General features: G+C 34.6%; 1 protein-coding gene across 2 annotated transcripts in view; it reads left to right on the forward strand.

Annotated features, from left to right (window-relative positions):
- Window positions 1-14,201, forward strand: part of Naaladl2 (N-acetylated alpha-linked acidic dipeptidase like 2) — a 911,861-nt gene that overhangs the window by 550,610 nt on the left and 347,050 nt on the right. For both annotated transcript variants that reach the window (XM_087899634.1, XM_087899633.1), the window contains exon 6: window positions 447-590. In XM_087899634.1, coding sequence (XP_087755760.1) covers window positions 447-590 — 144 coding nt within the window. The remainder of the gene's footprint in view (window positions 1-446; window positions 591-14,201) is intronic.

A 14,201-nucleotide genomic window follows, 5' to 3' on the forward strand; every position in this document is an offset into this window, starting at 1 on the left:
CTCCCTCCCTCTCTATAACTGGATTCCAAAAACTCAGCCCAGTGCTTAGCTGTGAATCTCTGCATCTGCTTCTATCAGTTGCTGGATGAAGGCCCTATGATGACAATTAAGGTATCATCAATCTGATTCCAATGGAAAGGGAGTTTGGGTACCCTCTCCACTATTGCTTTGCTCCGTTCTTTTCTTGTTACCTTGGTGAGTCATTGCAATAGAACCAGTAGTAAGTATATGTATATGTTGTTGATGAAGGTATATAATATTATTCAGATTACATGATTTTATAGTGTTTCAAAACACTTTAACAAACAATATAATTGAGTAGTAAATAAATGAACAAATATATATTTTACTATTCAAAATTTACATACTTGATTACAAAGAACTTGTCTATGGTTGTTTTCAATTTCTGTTTGCTAAGGATTTGGTTTTTTCTCTTTTGAATACAGATGGAAGCTTTAGACAGAGCCGACCAAACCTCACCTCCCTGTTAGTGCAGCCCATCTCAGCGTCCTTTGCTAAAAAACTCATTGCTTTGCCGAAACTGAGAATGGATAATGATACCTGTCGCCCTCTAGAGCTTCCATATAATGGTAAGGTAACCTGTGCTTCTTTACATCTGCTGAATACTTTAAGAACATTGGTCATTTTTAATATATCTCTTAAATTGAAAGGTCTATGATTTTCATTTCAGAATTGCAGACTTTTGGTAGGAGAGGGGTCTGTCCCATTCTGTGCTTCAGTAAGGATGAGTTTGAAAGGTATTTGTAATGAAAATCTAAGAGATTCATGAAGCTGGGATATTTTTGCAAGGAGAAAAATGGAAGTTTGGGTTATTCGAAAGAAAAGGAGCTTCACAAATAAAGCACTTGTACATGCATGGAAATCTGCTCAGCACAACTTCAGAGGTTCTGCTCTGGAGGGCTTGCTGCCTGCCAGAGTTCAGCGAATAGCAGTGACTCTCTGGCAGTCTTGATGCCTGCTAAGATGCAGTGAATAGCAGCAGCTATCTGGGGTATGAAATCTTTTAGTATAAGGCATTAAAGCCTAATTCCTGCAATTGACTAAAAAAATCCCTCTGTCTATTCCCATCATTGGGCAGGAGATGTTTTTCGTTCATTGGTAAAATCTGTCAGGCCTTGTTGGACTTTGCAAGATAAAACTGAAGCAGTTATGCTACCTGTGGTGGGATGGAAGCATGGGCTGCATATTTTTTTCTGCCATCAGCTTCAGAATTTAATATCTGAGGAAGAAACAGTTTCTACATGTTGCTACAGCTGCTGTGAACGAAGGTTCCAGGCCTTTGCTTTGTGTGTCCAGATCTGAGGCTCTGTCCACTGCTAGTGTTTTACATCTGTTTTTCTCCTTACAACAAAAGCATTGAAATATGCTTTGAAGAAAACATTTCCAAAGTCAAGTTTGCTGGATGTTAGAGACATAGGAACTCGTCAGTGTGCATGCATGTGTGTGTGTGTCTGCATATGGGAGCATTTGCCTCAGCATATTTGTGGATATGAGAGGACAACCTCTGAGAGTCAGGTCACTCCTTCTAGCAAATGAGTCCTAGCATCAATCTCATCAGCTTGGTGTCAGGGCTTCCTCCTGCTGAGCCATCTCTGCTGCCCTGAATTTGTTAAATCAGTAGAGAGTAGAGCCCTTTCTGCATTTCAGCAACTATCCACCTTTTAGGGTACTGACATTTCCTGTGATAATGTTGTAATCACCCATCTTACTTCTGAGTTAATGCCCTGGGCTTTCGTCTACTGAAACATAGAAAAGCCACACATTTGTGAGAATCAAAGATGAATATCTACCCCAGCTCTTCTGTAAACAACACACTGCTGTGTGTATTAGTGAGCCTCTTATAAATGATGATGCCAATGCCTTCTCTGCAGTAAAGCATCTTCACATGAAATGATGCTCTCTAGCTATGGCCGAACATGAAGTTACAGACAGCAGGTACGGAGTGGGAAAAAAAGTAGAAATTGAGAGTTGGAACTTCCAAGTCTTCTTTGACAACTTCCAGTGTCAAAGAAGCAACATGAAATATCTGCTTTATATAAAGATTTTTAGAAAAATTAAAATAGACTTAAACTTAGAAAAGAAGTTGATGTTTGTGAAGTTTTTATTTTTCAGAAAACAATTTTTTTTTATTTTTTTGAGATGAAATTTCATAATAACTATTGAATCAGTCCTGGACCTCACTCTACAGACCAGGCTGGCTACAAACTCACAGAGATCCGCCTGTCTCTGCCTCATGAGTGCTGGGACTAAAGATGTACACTACTACCGCCCAGCCAGTAAACAGATTCTTACATTTATATTTTTTGGATACATACTGAGAGTTTGTGTGATTTAATTTAAATGTATCTTAAAAGGAGGATAATCACATCAAAGTTCTGCACAGAGATATTTATGACTATTTATGTCACCAAAGACAATTACCTTCTGAGTATGTTATATACTCTTAAAATTGCATTAATTGCTTGATTGATGAGTAAAGATACATCATAAAAATACCAAGAAGGTTCTTTACTTCGAACAAGAGCGTTACTTATAGTTTACAAATTAAAAATAGTGTAAAACCCATTACAGTTGAATTTTGTTCTTTCATTGAGCCTTCTAATCATAGTCTTAGAAAACCTTAGAAACCTTAGAAAACCTTACCTCATCAAGATGTAGAAATAGGTAAATGTATGTGCACATCAAGTAATTACTTATTTTATTTGTTTAACTTATTATTGCAATGGATCAGCATTCTCTAAAATCTAAGGAATGTAGCCAAATTTCTCCATTACAAGTGTTTTATCAACACCTTTATTCTTTACATTTTTGACATTTATCAACATTTTTCAACTATGTAAGTAGATCTGAGTTTTCTCTAAACTCTGTAGATTGGCCTGACTCTCTCAAACCTGTTGGAATAGTCCATCTCATAAAGCCTCTCCACAGCAAAACCAAGATTCATTTTCTAAACTTTATTTGAGCAATGACCCATTTCTTCACTAGAAGAAAATTTAAAAAAACCAGGTAACTCTGGACTCTGCTTCCTTGCTGGGACCATGATAGTTTATAGTGCTGACTAATGGAGCCAGTGGTGAGTAGAGTTAGCTGAGTAAGGGGGAAAGCGAGAGATGGAGACAGAGATGGGGGTTAAGTGTAAATGCTAGAGGTGGCAGAGAGATTACTAACCACTAAGTGAAGCAGTCATAGGTGAAGCTACATTCATTGAGTTGGTCATAAAGGGAAACCAATATATTTTCTTTGGAATGTAATAAATATGTGTTTGCTTTTCAGTTATTTATACCAAAAGCTATCAAAGTGATTCAAATAATAAAAGTTGAGGAAAGAAATGAAATGTCAGCACATGAAATAGGTTTAGGATACGTAAGGAAGAGATGAGGGCATTTTGTGGAGACTTTTTAGAGAAGCAACCATTGAGCCAGAAGAACCACATTTTGCCTGAACAGAAACAGATTGGACTGATTAAATCTTTGGATACCCTGGATTTGCTGGTTTTGGTCTCTCTTTGGAGAGCCTATCTGCCAATTTAGAATGTTCTCAATCATTTTAATTGACGCTCAGCCAGGACTAGAAATCTTGGTGTCAAATATGAATCCGACCTCATGTTTAAGATTTGGGAATACACTGAAATACTGAAGTGACAAATTATAGGTTAATATAATTTAAGTGGAAAACATACATATATCAGGTTTAAAGAAGGAAATTTGATAAACTTGATTCAAATTTAAAGGGAGAATGATTGTTTAATTTTATGCTGTATCGAACTTACCAAGGAAGACAAGTTTGTGCAAAAGTAAACGGTGTAAAACACAAGCTTATCTGCTTAAATAGAAATAGGAAAACTAGTAATGTAGCTCTGATTTCCATACTCATAATTTGATACATTCTCTGGTGAAAAATAGCTCCATTAGAATAATAAAGGAACACTTAACTCATAATATCATTTATGCTTTTTCACAAGTTTCAAATTGTTGTAAATAGTTATCTTTTGAATTTGTTATTATCCACTTGAAAGAATTCATTTACATTTCTTTAGCAGATATTTCACTACATATTTAATGTATTAATGTTACAAATTGTGATTATGCAAAAGTTATCATCAAATAGTTCATTTTAACTATTCAAAACATAGTTATTATTAAGAAATGTTCGTTTACTTGGATCCATAAGTATCATTTTGCTACATCTAAAGCTAATGAAACTGTCTAATAGTATTAGCCTCAAGAATGCCCCCTGAGAGGAAAATCTAGAGTACTCATTCATTAAAATTTGTTGGCAATCATCTACCAACCTGTGATAAAACATATTATGAGACACCATATTATTAGAGATCTGATAGATTGACATGACCTCCAAATAATACTAACATAAAAGTTATTAAATTTTTTGACCTTACAAAGGAAAAGAATATATGTAGGTTATTCTTTCTAAGAAGAAAAATTGTAAATGTGATTTGCATGAACGTTGGTGTGCTAGTCACTTTTCCAACACTGAAACAGAAATATTTGAGATGAAGGAGTATTGCTTGATTTTTATCTAACAGTGATAGGGTTTAGTTCGTGGTCGGTTTGCCTGTTACATGGTCTGTAATGAGAAATCATTGAGGAATCTATCAGCGACAGTGACTAATGAAAGCAGAATGAGGAGAAACATGGGAGGTTGCTCTATCTTTTCCCGAGATGCGTCTCTAGATATCAACTTTGTTGCCACTAGGCACACTTCCTGCAAATTCTATTGTCTTCCAAAAGCATCACAAAGTAGAGACACTCATAGACCATAGGAAACTTTTATCCAGGTGGTAGGTTACTGACATCTAGTCATCAGTGAAAAGAAATAGCCCTCAAAAATATGGGCATAATTTTAGTTTGTGTACACAACTCTATAGAGCAAAGCATATGGGTAAAATCAATGTTCCTGTGTACACAACTGTGTATGACATGCATATGAGTAAAATCAGTGTGCTTGTATATGCAACTTTATACAGCATATGGGTAAAATCAATATTTTTGTATACACAACTCATGCATATGGGTAAAATCAACGTGCTTGTGTACACAGCTCTATATGGCATACATTTGAGTAAAATCAATGAGCTAGATCACATTAGTAAAGACAAATAAGCAGCAATAAAGGCTGCATGTTAGCAGTTGCTGCTGTACCCCTTAGCAGTGACACCCAGTTCTCTAAATTCCAGCAACCAATTGCACAGTGCCCCTAGGGGTCTGGGCTGAAAGCTAAGAACAGAGGAAGTTGTGGAACTAAAGAGCAGCGTTCATGAGTTGCCAGTCTGAAGTCCTTGGATAAAAGGAAAAGGAGTTTCAGAATTCACTTTGAAGGACTGTTCATGAAGGATCTGAAACACAGAACACAGGTGTGAGACCTATTGTCCAAAGTCCACAGACAGTAGACTCAGACCTGTTTCCTGGGGAGTGAAGGTAGGGTTTACCCAGGGTGACAGAACTGTCACTCGCCTTGAACTTCTCAAGTTTCCTGTGTTCTGTTTCATCAGTTAACGCTTAGAAATGATTCAGCACAAATTTTTGTTTGTTAAACACTGAAGGCAATCTGAGATGTATGCTTTCAAGTGAAATCATTTTCACCTATACATCCAATATCTCAGTGTTATTTTGTCATTTTTTGTAGCTTTCTTACATTCTTATCTTTTTGTTTTTAAACATTTAAGCATTTGTCTACTCCAACTAATCTTTGGAGTTTACACATGTAATAAAATCTAATGCAATTTATGTCATCTATTCTGATGATCTGTTTTTCACAATCACAGATGTTGTAATTTACGAAGTTACAACCTACTGGAAATACCTTGCTTTTTCTGTTTTTACATTCTGCAGTTTCACAACATTCTTTGTTATTGTCTTTACACAGCTGTTCAAGTAAATATTGTATAAACATGCTTGAATGTCTAATTTGTGAGGCCCCACAGCTTCTCATCTGTAAGTCTCTGTGCCAACACTGACCCTTCCCTCACAAGTTATTGATACTCCTCTCAGGTTGAAGTGATCTCGCTTACTCCTTCTCTTAGGCTTCAGTGCTTGTATGCTGCTAGACACTAAGAAATCTCTCGGACCAGGAAGAATGATTTAAAGTTCATAAGAAAACACTTGCTTCTATATTTCAACTCGTTGAGGTTTTCCTTATAGGACAGAGTTGGATATATGCTCTACAGGTATCTGAAATGAAGGTGCAACACATAGTTTACAGATAGTGTTAATATATTTAATTTATACTAAATTTCCCTTCTATGTTGTTCAAATATTCTGTATCTCATTAGTCTTTAAAAAAATCACCCACTGTGAATGTGATTTCTCCATCTTGTTGTGTCAACTTTTTATCTTTTGAGTTCACTTCTTGTGTGTTTTTGTTCCGAATACTTGTTACTGATTAGTAGAGCCATTCAAAGAATAAAACAAAGTTTCTAGTAATACATGCCTTCATTGTATTTAGATTGATAATTACTTAGTCTAAGATTTTTTTGTTGTTTTATTTATTTTTGCTATTTTGGTAATGTTTTGCTTTTAATTTTTCTAAGTCTTAATCTCTATTTCCATATATCTCAGTAGAATAAATAATATGCATTACAAATGCAGTGTTTTCTACAAATTAAAGCATTTAATTCAATACAATTATTTTAATTTCTATGTCTTTGCTTTTCTGAGCTTAATTTGGCATTTCTATCTATACCACATTTCCTATTTTTATGGTTAGATAACATATTAGTGTATTAGAACTTGAACTCATTATGTTCTTTTGGAGTTACTGTAATAATTTCTGCCTAAGAATCCTTCATTTCTTTACTACCACATAACTAATTGTTTGTCGTCTCCTGAGTCCAAAAATGCAGCCTCTATAACGTCTGTTTCCTAGAAGAAGAGTCATTATTTTCTTTCATTAAAATGAGCCCTTTATTGGGGAAAAGGAGACCATTTCTTAACTTCATTAATCATCCTTTCACATAACACACTTGCAGCTCGCCAACAAGGAGGAGGTTTCACAATCAGTGCACTCAAAAACGACAAATTATAGTGAGGTGGAGGACACCTGATGACATCAGAATATCAGTCTTTATGATGTCCTGCCTGCAGGGTTCAGAACTGACTGTCCAAAAAATGTGTCTCAGATTCAACAAATTCTCTGAACTTCTAGACAGATCCATTATATAATTTATGTGTGTTAACATTTTAACTTAAATTTTGACCTAGTTATGCCTTAATGTTTGACATTTATCAAAACTGCTAGTGAAATTTATTATTGTAAATTATTTTAACTTGGATAATTTAGACTAGTATCCCAGGCTACCATATTACCTGTAAAAAAACTACTCTCTGTGTGTTCATGTCTTAACAATAAAATCACAAGTTGGTGTTTATACAAAGATTGACTGACGTAAAATATAAGGTGACATTAAAAGTAAGCAAAATACTTAAAATGCGCACTACATGACCATTGAGCAAATGGACCATGTATAAGATATAGTACAAAGCAGAACAGAATAGATACATCAGTGCTGCCACCGCTTAACCTGGGCTAGTAACTACTGCTATTTCTAAATCCATGAAAGAAATGTGAGGACAGACACAGGGAATAGCAAGACCCTGAACTGTGAGAGAGAAGCTGTTACTTTTGGTTAAGCAAGGTGTCTTTGCCAGGGAGCAACCAGGCGAGAAGGGCAATAGAAAATTAACCCTCTAGCCCTTCACATTCACAGCCTACTGATCAATGTTGAAGCCTTCCATTGGCTACACACTACCTGAATCCTGTAACTATGGGTCCAGAATGATGTGGTCCATAGCAGGCATTCTCCTGGAGCACTCACATGGTCAAGGAGTGAACACTGGATTTGATAGACAAATGGGAACTGTGTAGATGAGGCAATTTTCCAGAAGATTAGTTTTCTGATTGATCCTATGATTTGTGGCTTGTAGAGGTTTGGTAGAATGATGTGGAAAATTAATCAATTTTATCAAATTTCACTCTTACAGAAAAAATTTTGCTTCCTTTTCTGATAGTCATATTCATCAAAATATCTCCTTACTTATACAAAAGAAAAAATGTATATTTTTTAAATACACCTCCATCCGTGTTAATGTGTATGTGAATGTGTGTGTGTGTATACTGGAGATAGGGTGAGATACATTCCTTTTTTAAAATATATTAGCTGTACTACCATAGGATACAGCAGCTTTATTTTAAGGATTTTTGTGTAAATAGTTGACATTTTTAAAAGATGTTAAAGATTACAGAACACCAATTATTGAAAACATGAGTTTATAACAGCCTTTGATCCCCATGGAATGGAGAAAAATTGAAAACACACACACTAAAGTGCCATTAGTAGAAGTAATTTTACTTTAATCTCACATACAAAAATTCTCAAGCATAGAGAATAGACAAGATTTCTATTAAAGTTAGACAACGGAGAAAGAACAGTGTCTAGGGAAACAAGAGAAGTTTAATTATTATGATTGGAACACAAAGCTGGAAGTAATCATTTTTCTCTCAGTTTCTGTAGATAGCTTCCAGGTATTTCTGAAATATTTACTAAGGTTGGTTCTACCATAAATAAAAACTTGTTAGTGTTCTGAGACAGAGAGTAAGAATCAGTTGATCTTAACAATGGCAGGAATGCAACAGGTTGTTGTCTCTGGCACACACCTGTAGACACAGACCTGTAGGAATTATTTCTGTGAGCCTGAAGAAATTCAGGAGTGGTGAGAGGCAGTCTTTGTCTCCTGACCCTGATGCCACTTACCATATGTGAATGCAAATACTTCTGAGTGAGTCAAACTTTATTATGTTGAAATCTTTCGAACTTCTGAAGTCATGTTTTAGGACTGTCATTTAGCAACATGTAAAACATGTAAAACATTTAGCAACATGTAAAACAGAAACCATTGGAAATGTAAGGACATCCACATGTGTGTATGCACTATGTATTTAAATAATAAATTGCTGCTGAGTGTTCTCAAAATTTTCCTCATTTCAAATTTCAAGCTATTTTGATCATTTTCAAATAAAATTAATATTAATGAAAGTTTGAAAGTATATCAAAAAATATTTTATCTTAGTTATTCAAAATCAAACTACAGACAGAGTAGCTATCCACGTCTGAACTCTCCCAGAATAAATAACACAACCTTTATAACCACTGACACACTTGTGCTACACACTTCACTGGCACAATTCAACTGAGTCAATCATTTCAATAAAGTCCCAATTGCAGAAGGCTCAAATCAAGCTCACACATTGTTCAAAGCTGTCTTTTTCCTGTCTCCAGTTCTTCATATTGCGCTGTCTGCACCTTTCCAATTAGTACTTTCACATAGGAATTTTGACAATAGGAATGGTGTGACTTTCCCATTGCATCTTCCAGATGATACATGGTACCATTTTGTTCTAGCCCTGGACCTACTACTACACTGGATAGCTCGCTTACATTGCTTTCTTCATTAAAGTCACCTTTTTCAACTTACCTTTTTCAGATCAAGTCTGAGTCAATATATCCATTCTGCCTTCCTTCTTACTGCTTCGACTGTTGTTGGAACTCTTCTACTGTTGCTTCGCTCTTGAATCTTGAAGCTCTGATTCAAGTTCTGATACCACTGTTGAATTGCATGTACCAATTCTACTCTACTGTGAAGATTTTTTAATTTGCTTGCAACTTATATTATTGCAACAATATTATATTGCAACAATATTATTTATAAATATTAATATTGAATTATTATTAAATTAGGATTTGTTTTCCTAACTAATTCAATAAGTTATAATATACTACCACCTTTTCTGTAGGTGGTTTACAAAGTTTATTACAGAAGTTTGCAATCATACACAAGTTCAGAGACACAGTTTAAGTGAAACCATGGACCAATCACAAAGCTTTAGATAGATTTGTTTTAGCTTCTGTTCTGACACATTACCTTTTCCAAAGACAATTTAGAGATTTCAAAGAATGCTTCAGTAGATGTTCTAAAAGAGAAGAGCATAAAAGCTCTATAATTGTGGTAACAGTCATATTAACAAAATTAGTCTGCATTGTGTAGTACTATCTAGTACTTAAGGATCTTGGTTATATAACAAACTGATTTGTTAAATAAGATTTGAGGTGAAACTAACATGAATTTTCCCTTCCAACTTCATGTGTTTTGTTTTATAAAATCTACTGAGTAAATGCATTTTTTTTCTTGGAACCGCAGTTATCAAACATTGTTCAGCAATGCGACCTCAGTCTGGATTCTGTTCTCTCCCAATTTTCATTTTCTTTTCTTTGAATATTTTCTTAGTTTCTGGTACTATAGGATTTTCAAAATTATCTTGTGCTTCTCCAGCTTTTCTTAAAGACCATTCTTTTTAAATAAAAGAAGAAAGAAAAAAACAAAAAACCTAATTTCTTTGAGACCTAAGACTGTTTTCTAGAAAGTATGACCTGCAGGTCGACAATGTTTGTGGCTTTAGAAAAATTCTTCCAAATACCATTCAGAGAATAAGGCTTAGAAAATAGTTATTTTTACTATATTTCAACCCAGATAAATAAAATAAATTAATACACTGATGTATCTGATAATTTGATGCATGTTATCTAATTATCTACCCTATCTACCAGTCATACATCTATCTCCACCAGTCATCTAGTCTCCGTGTTAATAAATCCTTTCTATGGCAGATACCTGCTTCTCATGATACTACATATACTACATATATTAAGCAATAGAATCATGTCATCTGTGTGTACTCAGCTGGTGATGCTCCTCCTGTTTCCAAAGGATCTCCATCTCACCCCACTGTAGTCAGACAAACGACACTGTCTCTTAGGAACGCTTCTTCCTACATCTAATGTTTTCTAATGTTTTCCTGCCCCTACCCCAAGGAAGCTGTTAACATCCTCACTCTACTCAGTGTGCAATTTTAAACCACTGCATGTTGTTAGCTCCTACATCCACCTGTGTTCTCAATGTGCTTCCTTGACTTTGTCCATTGCATTAATCCCTTGACAATTCTTTTCCTTCTCATTCTGTTATCTCTGCCTCCCCTGTGTCTGGGTCTGTCTCTCCTGCCTGCTCCATCCATCATCTCTGTGCGTGTCTCCAGGATGATTTCTTTTTCACTCTAAAAATTCTCAGATTTTTTTCTCTTGTCTAATTTTACAAGAAAATACACCAGTGTTTCCCTTTATTTCTAGAATTTTTTCAATTATTTTTTCCATTTGCCTCCCCCTTTATGTACGTCCTCTGATATTATTTATACAGCTCCCATTTTTATTTTTTGTATCTTTCATTTGTCCTTACATAGTGACTGTTCCTTTAGCTTCTTGTGGTTTTCTGGGAGGATTTCTTAGTGTTAACGTCAAAGCTTTGTAACTACTCTTTACTCAGACCATCCAATGTATTACCTACTCTGTCTTTTTGTGCATTCCTTATAATTATTCTACCTTATTTTGCAATTATTTAATGATTTTGTTGTGTTCCTCATCGCTAACATGTACTGATACCTTTCTGTATTTAGTTACATTGTTTATATTGGCATCATGTATATTCCAATGTGGCTACTTTGTGGGGACCATTAGCCGTTTATTGAGTCTTTATTTAGTTCTGCATGTACACCTCATTTCTGAGTACATGTTGCCTTAGATGCACAATTTCATCCTTTTGTGACTTATGGAGGACACAGCTTATGGTCAAGACTCAGTCTACACCTTCCTGAGTGAATAGGCTGAGAGCCAATTTCTCCAGGAGTTATTAAACTACTCTAAAGCACCTTCATTTTTAGCCATTTCAGTAGGCAGTTCAGTATCAAGGGATTGGCTGTTATTAGATGCTGTTCTAGGAAGAGAAAATATTCTTGGGTTTTAATACAACCATCTCTGGGGATGTGAAAGAGAAAATAAATACCTGAGGGAAAAAAACAAAAAAGTTTGTTGAAATCTCTTTGCAATAGAGCTTCTGCCCTGAAGGCATAGGGAGGTCTGGATAACGTGACCTCTGGACCACTTAAAAATCACTCTTTCCTAGCAGTGTCTGCCCCTGCGGTCAGTGTGTAGCCACTATGTAGCCAATGTGTAGTACATCCGTGTGTCCTGTTTGTGAGCAATGTGCTGTGCTCCTGTTTCTAAATTATCTTTTCACACTTGAACACTCACATACTCACCATTCTTTTCAGCTGTTCCCCACTAAGGGCACCCTTGTTACCTTCTCTAACTCCTACTACAGATGGTGCTGTAGAGAACTAAACTATTCCTTGTCCAAAATACAGGATATCTATTGTCGCTGCTGTGAGCAGGCACTTTGCTTTAACAGTGAATTGTTTGTTTGAGTAATGGCAGCAGTGGTAAATGGAACATTAGAATATCAGTTTATCAAAAACTTCACAGAGAATTGTTACTAAAATTTAAAACATGATCATGATCACAGTACTGTTTGAGTGAAAGAACATAGACTATACATATGTATTCTCGAATATGGACATGGAATATTACATTAGTATGCATCAAGATATACATATAATGAAAACATAAATGAACAGGAGAGATATATCATTTTGCCATATTCTATTTCATTATTTAGTTCAGTTCTTTGCACAGGTGTCTTTCGAGAAGTCATCTGTTAGTGGAAAGACTGTAGTAAAAATAAAACAAGGGCTCTGAGTCTTTGTCCTGACTCTGAGCTAACCAAGTGAACTGGCTGGCCTTCTGGTGGCACATCTTCTGCTTTTGCCATCAAGAAAATGAATTAACAACTTCTTAGGAAGAGCTACTCTTCATAGCTGGAGTAATAGTTGGGAAAGTTCACCAGAGAAAAACAAACCAAAGTCAGCATCAACATATTACCTTAATTCTTAGTTGGGTTGTAAAGGAGCAGTTTTAGAAAAAAAATTATACAGATTTATTTTATAAGAAATGTACAACATTTTGGAGAATGGAGAGATAATTCATCTGGTAAAGATTTGCCACAAAGGCCTTTATATTATATTACTTATAATTACTACACAACAATAGAATATATGCAATTATTTATATTATCATATCATCAGTGAGAAAATAACTCATATTTCAAATTTAACAATGGTAATGTATATAGAAGACTAAAGTCATATTAATATTAATAGTGTATGTGTTGATTTATACTGAATGTTTCTAAAAATTTTTATTCTCTATGAGTCATAATAAGCTATAGGTCACTGAACAAACCTCATTTAAAACCAAAGTATGAGTGGTATATAGATCTTATCTGATATCCATCATTATGTTAGATATGGATATCAACACAATAGTGACTATTAAAAATAATTCCAAGTAATATATATGTATAGGTCATATGTATTGAGAAAAAAGGGTTTCTTTTAGCATTTTTGCATCACAAATATCATTTTTATTTGAATGCACTGCCTTTAACTGGTTTATAGAAACAACCTTCCTCAATTTCATTTGTAAAAGTGACATTCTTTTACCTTTTTCAGAAAATATTCACAAATAATCTCAAAGATATTTTGAACAGTAAAAAAATGTGTAAATTAAGGTTTTAATAGAATGATACCAAGTATCTTCAAAATACTAATATTGTATATATAAACATTAACATATTACAACTGTATCGAAAATCTTTATCCTTTATGCATATATAATGATTAAAGAATAGTGAGCAAAGCATTTCGATGAGGAAATTAGGTTAATGAAAACAGTACATTCAGATAAAATTAGAGAGGAGTCAATCTGTATTAGATAAAATAGTAAGAAAGATAAAGAAAATATTTTATGTTTGAATCCCATCTTTTGTGCAAGTGATATTATGCATTTTTCATAATCTAATAGAATCTGTAAGAGGAAGAAAAGAACCCTAAAATATGTGGGAGTTTGTGTAGTCCACATATCAAAAGTAATCTAGAACAAAGGAAATATAAAGTTATGAAATAAATGTTTTCATGTGTATATGTATATTTTGTGTTTGAAAATATCATAGAGCATGTCTGGTCAGTTCAGTTCATTCCCGATATGCACATATATGTAAACACTGTAAAGGGAAAGCTTCCAACTATCTCTGTAGATGACTCAACCTCTGCTTATGGGAAAACCTCTTAGCAAAATAAGACCAACAGTGAATTTCTTAATTTGATAAAAGGAATTTCCCAGAAACATATATCAAGAATGTTTTAAATTATAAAATATTAAAAAA

This window comes from Myodes glareolus, chromosome 20, assembly GCF_982192425.1.
Source record: "Myodes glareolus chromosome 20, mMyoGla1.1, whole genome shotgun sequence".
NCBI classification, from domain to species: domain Eukaryota; kingdom Metazoa; phylum Chordata; class Mammalia; order Rodentia; family Cricetidae; genus Myodes; species Myodes glareolus.